Below are 8,907 nucleotides of genomic sequence, written 5' to 3'. Positions count from 1 at the left end.
CCTGGACGCCCGCAGGCTGGGCACTGGAGCCGCGGCCAAGGGGACCTGGACCCTCCGACCCTCCGTCCGTCCGTGCGTGTGATCGGGATGGAGAACGTCCGCCCGACTGACACGGGACGGGACTGATGCCCGGTGGACGGATGAGTGGATGGGAGTGGGAGACGGGAGGGGGACTGATAGCACAAAGGCAATCTTTTCAGCACTGTCAAAATCATAGCAAATACACTTAAATACATACAAAGTTTATTAAAAATAGGTTGCCAATGAAATACAGTAGAAATGGAAAACTACAGCAGTTCTGATGTCTTCTCCATAGTAATGCACAGCCACGACACGCACTTCTACACATATTCACATTCGAACTAATCGCCCAAGGACGGCCAGATCCACGTGTACCAGTTTACAACCACACATACCAATATCCCTGCGTGTAAATATTTACATGTACTTGCATGTACTTAGGCGTATTTGTTGTTTTTCTATATATTAACAGAATAATAGTTCACCTGCATCTTTTTCTTTAAAGAAGGCGTGGATTTAGTCCCCATAAGGCCGCCAGTGCTCTCAAGACGTCTGGGAGGAGCAAGCATGCAAATGCTTCATAAACACTTAGAACCACTTTACTCTCTTACTTAACAAGGGAGCTGCTGAAAGCACACTTCCAAGTAAGAACCTGACAGACACAGAAACTATTTACACTCGCCTTTTAAAGACTTGCCATACAGCTCTCGTGAAAGTGTGCGTATTCTCCTAACACACCTCCTGGCAAGAGAACAACGTGGTACAGAAAAACCATCGAGACCCACAGCAGGGCTTGTCAAATAGAACATCTGCTCTTAATCACAAAGTAATTTACTGTTTGAACATCACATAATATAAAACAAAGTGAGGTCCGTTTCCCCAACACCAGCCACGTATTCACAGCTGCAGCAGTGACAGTGGTAACTAATAATTCCGTACATGAACATTAAATAACTCTATTAGAATGTAAACGAAGAGCCTGAACCGCCATACGAACTTCTCTTACAGTGTTTAAATTAGATGCTGAATGCGATCGAGCCCCCTCCTCTCCCTGGCAGCAGATCCATGTAAATCCAGTCCTTTTTCAAATTTTCAGTTTCCGAGTTGTGCTCAAGTGTCACCTACTAAGCTCTCACTCTTCTTAGATATTTTTGTTCCTATTCATGTCAACACTGTTCCGTAAAGATGTCCTCTTTTACAGATTCCCTTGGAATATTTCAAACAGTTAACCTTCTAACGTAACCGCCACCTTCAAAGTCACCGATGACTTACTGGTATAATAATCATCTGATATTTATAAAAATAAAATTTCCTAAGCTTAAATCCTCAAAATTTTCTTCTTGGAGAAACTTGTTTTAATCAAATACTAGAGCTGAGCCGGAGGGCTGTCCCTGTAGGGCGCAGAATGGAGCATCTTACTTGGAGGACACTTGGGTCTGGGCTGCTTCCTGGCTGCAGGGACAGGAGGACGCCAGCCGTGGACTCCTCAGCACACAAGCGCGTCTCCGCGTGGTCCCTCCTGGAAGGCGAAACCTGACTCTCCTGCAAAAGAGACTGCAGGTGCCGCTACACAGTGCAAACGACAGCCTGGGGAGTTCAAGCTACTCTGTCTGATAAGCGAACGTAAGGTTTCAGAAAAAGAACAGAAATAGGATTTCTTCGTGCTCCCTGGGGGAAGACAGGGGAGAAGAAGCATCTCATTATCCTCTACTGCCCTTCATTCTGCCCCCTTTCAGGCCCAGACTCTAAAAGAGAAACTAAGAGAAAAAGTTATCTTCGTGGGCGTCAGATAATGAAGAAAGCAGACAGGGTCTAAATTGTAGAAATGACACTCTCTTGGTAAAATAAAATGGAATTTCTTAGCGCTGGAACGCTTCCAAATGCCAACGCTTCTAGAAACAGGAATCACCAGTGGCTTGGGAAGGTGGCCCGCCCCATCCTCCAGGCAGGCGCAGCCCGGAAGCACAGCGAGAGGCCTGGGCTGGACACAGGGCCGTCCTCACTTCGTGTTCAGCTCGTTCTCCAGCTCCGTTAATTTGCGAGAGGCTTTCACTTTGTTGGAGACGTCGTGGCCTTGGGAGAAGAGGCGCTGGCGCTCTCTGAACGTCAGGTTTTCAGGGGCTCCAGGACCCCCAGGCACATCCGCGTCTTGGCTGCATTGGAAGGAAATGCAAAGGGTTACTCTTCAAAATAGAAACAACCCGTCAAGGAGTAGCTAAGTTTACATAATGCGCGATTAAGTAAAAGTTAGAACAAAGACTCATTCTTTGTTAAATTTTGTCATACTCCTGCCTGTGGGCTGTACTTAAACCCGTGTAGAAAAAGGGCAAAATGTTCTCCTTACTAAAATGTTAACTTTCTCCAGTCACACCCAACTCTCAAAAGGCCAGAGGCTTCAGTTTTAGCAAGGAGATGCTGCTCAGTAGCTGAGGTGAACTAAAGAGGGTCGTTTTCAAACCCAGCATTTTAATGAATCCTACATGTATCCGAGAGGCATCTATCAACATACTAACTTCATAAAAAGTTATAGTAAGATGCTAAAGGTTTTCTGGATTAGTTCAACGTCAATGACTTAAGAACTGTTTGGGCATCAGCCGTTCTGACTAAAACCTAGTTGAGGACGTTCGCTGAAGCCTGAGGGGGAGGCCTTTCGCGGTCCATCAGGACACCTGGGCTTTTTGCCCTGGACTTTGCGACCTTCTTTGGTGGAAGCGAACAGCAATGTGTCCAGCTGCTTCTAAAGTTCTGACCAGAAAGCCTGGTACCTACGCACCGTCTGAAGCAGAACTATGTTAGCAACACAAGATAAAACAAAGCCTCTGTGCTCACACAGTTCTGTACAATGAGAAACACCTGAGCTGACCACGAAGTCTGACATTTCAGCCCAGCCTCATAAACGGTGGTGCAAGAAAAAAGTCCTTGAGGACGAGACACTCGTCCAGCACAAGTTCAGTTCTAGCAAGTTCTAGCAAATACCTTTTAGACAGTTTCTCTCTCGGATCGCGATAAACGTCATGGGCCCCGATCAGTGTTCCAGCAGATCCCACGTAAGAGTTTGGTCCTTTCCCATAAAAGGAAAAGTCAAAGTTAAAGTACTTGCATTAGTTCCCAAACTTCACTCATGATGACGATGCAGTGCTCATGACGTCTTTAAGTCCTGAATAAAGCAGCCAAGGGCTCTTCAAATCAGTAAAAGATCCAACAACTGGACATTCACATCCCTCGGTGGCCTGAGCAACCCAGTCAGGACCCTCACAAGGCGCTAAGTGCCTGGCCTGCTGCCTTTTACTATTAGAGAGGAAACCAGCATCAGTCTCAGGGGGTAACAGCCGAAAAGTTCAAATCAGGTAAAATGTGTAAGTATCATGAATTCACGATAAAATCCACAGAAGACTGACTCAAGTGGGGAGACGGCAACATTTTTCAGACACTCCTGACACTAAGAATTTTCTTACAAAATCACCAACAGCAAACGTAACCCAAAGATGAAGAAGTAATGCTCCTCTTTTCAGGACAGCTACTGAATTGTTCCCCCACAAAATAAATGGCTAGAATTCTTAAAACTTTTGTAAAAAATGAGGTACCAACACCCCCTAACGTTTGATACTAACGCTGTGTATACAAAATCACTGACAAGACAAAAAGGAGACCTGGATCAGCACGGGGTGGCCGTCAAGACACCTGCCCGGCCCGGCCGGTAACTGTGGGCGAGCGACGTGGGCCGGCCTGGTACCAGCACCACATGCTCGTCTACTGCAAAGGGCTGCTGAGGATCAAAAGGGAAGATGCACGTAAAAAGCTTCAGACGCATCCGAATGTAGGTAATAGTGCCGCTAAGGATGCACGATTAAATCGGTGCTAAGGTACTTCTGCTAACGGTTAACATCAGCAAGAAAATTTCACACTTTGAAAAATCTTTTGCTTATAACCTAGGGTGAAGGAATAAACGCTCAAAGTACTCAGCAAACACTGACAGTGTCGTGCACTGGGTTAAACAGGCCACAAAACTATCACAATATTTCAACACTAAAATTATCCTTTTCAGACAGGTTGCACAAAAATGAATGCTTATGTTTCTTTCTTCCCTTTATAAAAGGAGCGTGTGACGTGCAGCCATGTCTGATACGTCCAAGACGGAGCTCAGTCACTTCTGATGGGTCCCTGCACGCACCGCATCTTCCCTCACGAGTTAGCGCAGGCCACCGGATCGTGGCCCGGGAAGTCACCCTCCGCCAAGACTCAAAAGATTAAAGAGAAACACATCTCTAACTTAAAGTAATCTGTTCCGGGCCTTTAGATAAATTATTTGCAGAGTGGAAAGCTTTCAATTTTAATTCTACATTTTTCCTTCATTTTGCTTTAAAAACGTGTTTTATCTTTTGAGCTTTAAGAATACTTGCTTCTTCCCACTGGTAAAAATCAGTTCTTGAAAAATTTCAGAATTTTTAATCAGAATATCGAACAGTTTCGGCTGACTATATATGAAGTAACACTATACGTTCTTTTTTTTTTCTTTCTTTTTTTTGCGGTACGCGGGCCTCTCACTGTTGGGGCCTCTCCCGTTGCGGAGCACAGGCTCGGGACGCGCAGGCTCAGCGGCCATGGCTCACGGGCCCAGCCGCTCCGCGGCACGTGGGATCCCCCCGGACCGGGGCACGAACCCGCGTCCCCTGCATCGGCAGGCGGACTCCCAACCACTGCGCCACCAGGGAAGCCCAACACTACACATTCTTCAAATCATTTTCGAAGAGCTTTAGTGAAGAACATTTTTTAACACGTTGCTATGCTAAAATTTGACAGCATCCATTCCAATCCGTACCCTAACCCTACTCCTCACAGCATCAGGGGAAGAACCGAGTCCAGGCCACAGAGGCTCATGGCAGAGGGGGGAGCTGAACAGGGCGAGACAGTGGGGGAGCTGGCGGACACGAGGGCAGAACGCACACAGCTCTGCACTTTACGAGGAATCTTCAAGAAGCAGGAGCGACCCGACGCAGGGTGTGACCTGCTCCCATGCGGTACTTTTAGTGTGAAGTAGAGGGTTAGTGACGTGACTGAAAGCCCAGATGGCTAGAAGCGACTCCGCACTACGATATCCCTCACCAAACCTATTTATCTGTGTCACGACACCCACAAGACAGCTGAGGTTCAGCCTGCAATCTGATGGCATCTTGCTTCAAAAACTGCTATCATCACACAGGTCTTTCAAGGTACCACATTCTAGATGTTTGCAACAGAAATTTTACAAAAAGATTTAACGCTGGCTTCTAAGTGACTCGACCTAAGGATTATCTACTAAACCTCCCAAGTGACTCAGAGCTCTGACTCAGGTGGCAAGAAAGATCCTAGTAAAACTCGTTTACCTACGAGTCACGGTTACTTCAGTTTGACTATTCAGTTCTTTTAGAACTGCCGGGAGCCCGATGCACGGACTCTGCAGAACCGAGAAGACTCAGAGCACGTTCACCGCCAGCCTCCCAATGTTTACAGTGGCCAGACCAGGCTGAAGCCTGAATCTTGGTAACGCACAGCTGTGCTTTCAATCTAGCTTTCAGCGCTGTCTCCAACGCTGATTAGGAACATGGGCCTGCAGCACCCGTGGGTGTGCTCTGCGGTCCACGGAGGGTCACGGCCAGAGGCAGCCGCACGCCGCCTGGGCCTGGCCAGCAGGGCCGGGACGTCTGAGCGTGGGCGGGCCGGGGCGGGCCGGGGCGGGCCGGGGCCGGCTCGGGCAGGGGTCGCTTCACACCCACCCCGACAGGGCGGCTCAGCCGGCAACACGACGTTCTGCGTGTGCTGAACAGCTGGAGCACAGGGGCCGACGGCACTCGCGACAGGCAGAAGCTGAACTGTGGACACCGAGATGCTCGAGCGCGCACCCACTTATTTGAGGCAGGGGACGCGGGCCGGGACCAACAGCGCTTCAAGCGCTTAGGGGGACGGAGGAGGGCTGCCGCTGCCGGCTGACTGCGGAAACGGGACGGTTTCCAGTGCGGAGATCACTGCTGGCACCCTGAGAGGGCCTGCCCCAGAGCAGGAACGCCGGCCTTCCGGCTGCGGTGGAGCAGGGAGAGCCCCGCTCCTCGGCGGGCGGAGCGGAGGGGCTGCCGGACAGACGGCAGAAGCTCGGCTTGGTGGCAGGGGCGGGGGGTGGGCTGGAGAGGAAGACGCCACCGCAGGCCGGCGCCGCGGCGGGGGGAGGGCCTGGCGCGGGAGGCGCATCCTGACCTGCCGGGCCGCCGTCCTCGTCGTCGTCCTCCTCGGTGTAAGCCACGAGCTTGGCGGTGTACAGGGCGTCGGGGGAGAGCACCTGCGCCTGCAGGTAGGAGGCGGTGCGCTGGGGCGGCGGCGGGGGCGCGGGGGCCGAGGGCTCGTAGCCCCGCGGGAGCGGAGGGCGGCCCAGGCCCAGCTCCTCGGGCTCCAGCAGCTGGCGCTCGGCCTCGTCGTGCTGTCGGCGCCGCTCGGCCTCCAGGCGGCTGTAATACCCCTCCTCCTGTCGCCTCTGTGGCAGTGGACAGAAGCGCGAGGTCAGCGGGCAGGAAGGGACGGGCCTGCCCCGGGTCCCCCAGCACCACGGCGGATGGACCCGGACACCGTCTTCCCTTGGGACTCGGTCTCCGACGCCAGACCGCGTGGGGACGGGGGAGGGAGGAATGAAGGAGCTGTCAGGGCCCCAGCCCCAGGTACCACGAGGCTGTCCCATCCCCAGCCGCTTCTCTCTCTCTCCTTCTGTTGCCGGTGGGACAGTAACTTACCTGTCACTCCTGAGTTTAAAGACACAGGCACCCCAAAGCTAGGCTGCACCTGCCTTTCTAGAGCTGGCACTCCCCGAAGTGCAGCCCTGTGTGCTTTTCCACCGAACCCCAGTAAGCTCAGAAGAGCGGTCCTTCCTTGACAAGAAGGACGTGATTACGTCACCTGGCTGACTTCTAGGTATTCAGAGGGAAGCGACTAGGAAACCCCGAACTGTAAAAAAACATGACTCATCTTTCCAGGGTCACAACCAATACGCTTTCCACGGTTTTTAATTGGTATTTCAAATCTTAATAAACTCCCTGCCAGACAGAAAACTGAGCCAGGAAGCAAGATATTCAAATATATTTTGACACAGACTGTACATTCTTTTCTGACATATATCTGCACAAACTACAGTTGACAGCGTTAACTTAACATTGAAAAAAGTAACAGCACAGTTTTGTTAAAGATTGACAAAAGTTTCAGAACACAAGAAACAAGTGAAGAAGAAAAGAGCTGAAAGATCAAACAGTAATCTGCCTTAACTTGAGGAATGTTCAATGTACAATGTGCACAGAACGGAAGTACAGTGGACTTTAAATTCATTCAACGGAAGGGGACCAATTTTAGGGGCCTTGCTGGCATTACGATTAAAGTTTTTAGTCCCCATTTCACTTTGCACACTGTGTCTTCTCCCTACTCCCTCCACACCACACACACACACACACACACACACACACACACACACACACACACACACACACACACACACACACACACACACACACACACACGAGTACACAGTGGGCAAAGCTTCACCTTCTGAGGGAGAAAACGCTAAGGACAGATGCCAGCCTCAATCCTGGCCCTGGGCCCCATTTCTCACGTCATCTTCTTACACTATGTTGAGACACCCTGAAGGAAAAACATTTTTACCTTATTTTCTACACAAAATGAGCGTTCTCTTAGAGTGGGGAATTAAATCTGGAACGACCTCCGCAGAGCTTAAGTGCAGTTGTGAGGAATCTTAGTATTATGTGAACAAAGCTCACTTGGTCACATTTTAGGGAAACCACAACATGTTCTTTCAGTTACACTAAGAGCAGGTGTACAGGCACATGAACCGAGAAGACTTCATTCTACCCACAAGTGAACGGCACGTTTTCCTAGGACAGAGAAACCCATCAATTTTGGACATTCTCTATAAAAAATAGGTTACTTGGCTTCCTTTTACACTGAGTGCTCAATTATAGAAGCAGTTACCCACACACAGGTGCACCTGACGTAATCACGAGTTGTGAGAACGCACACTGGAAAAAAGTCAAATAACCCAGGAATTTCCCAACGTGGAGAACACGGCCTGGCCGCCTCCCCGCGGGCACTACACTCCCAGGTGGCCGAGGGCTCAGGCAGAGGTGGGACAGACAGCTGAGGGGCCCGGCCAGGAAAACACACCCTGCGAGCAGCCCCGGGACAGCAGCACAACAGACACTGTAAAACCCGGGTCTAGTGGCTCAAACTGTGGAAACCCCATTTCCTTAGACGCATTACTGACTTTGACAAGCTCGAGGGGAGCCTCACCACGAAACCCGACTCTGGGAACAGCGCACAAGCTCTTCAGGCACAGCCGACAGCACGATGACCGGGACGGCAAAGGCCAACAGACTGTAGACATGGCTCGTTTCAGTGCAGGTGTGCCCACGTCATCTACCTGGCTCGCACTTAACCAAGTCATCCGTCATTTCCACTGTCTTACTCTCTGCCTGTCGCGTCCCCACAGACCCCATCACTGCCAGAGCCCCCCAAGCTTCCTCCTGCAGGGTGCGCCGTGAGGGTGCTCGCTGGACCTTCCCCACCAGGAGCCATGACCTCAGAGCTCCCGCCTTCACAGAAGGGAAGTAACGGAAGGCCAGCTTCTCCCACACCTTGTCCAGGGACCGGCCAGCCCTGGAGAGACCCAGAAGCGAGCCCAGAGCCGCGGCGACGCGCCCACAGACGGCAGGGCCCGGAGGGCAGCATCACCAAGCGCCCATTTCTCAGGGGAGCTCGTGTGCTGTCATGTTAAAGGCAATTGAAAGGATTACCTGAATCTCAGAAACCCACATACGGAAACAAAGCAATAACTCAGGATATCTACCAGATTACACACTA

The 8,907-nt window shown here is 50.8% G+C and overlaps 1 protein-coding gene across 4 annotated transcripts in view; it reads right to left on the bottom strand.

Annotated features, from left to right (window-relative positions):
* Positions 1-231: 231 nt before the first annotated feature.
* The window catches only part of AFDN (afadin, adherens junction formation factor), a 140,746-nt gene continuing 132,070 nt past the window's right edge, over positions 232-8,907 (bottom strand). For all 4 annotated transcript variants that reach the window (XM_082668965.1, XM_082668967.1, XM_082668966.1 and 1 more), the window contains exons 31-33: positions 6,250-6,523; positions 2,998-3,082; positions 232-2,174 (exon numbers count right to left, since the gene is read on the bottom strand). In XM_082668965.1, the coding sequence (XP_082525091.1) occupies positions 2,021-2,174; positions 2,998-3,082; positions 6,250-6,523 (513 nt within the window). In that variant the 3' untranslated portion in view covers positions 232-2,020. The remainder of the gene's footprint in view (positions 2,175-2,997; positions 3,083-6,249; positions 6,524-8,907) is intronic.

Source organism: Grampus griseus (assembly GCF_964374135.1).
Source record: "Grampus griseus genome assembly, chromosome: 13".
In the NCBI taxonomy this organism is placed as follows: domain Eukaryota; kingdom Metazoa; phylum Chordata; class Mammalia; order Artiodactyla; family Delphinidae; genus Grampus; species Grampus griseus.
This window is presented reverse-complemented; position numbering and strand designations above follow the sequence as displayed.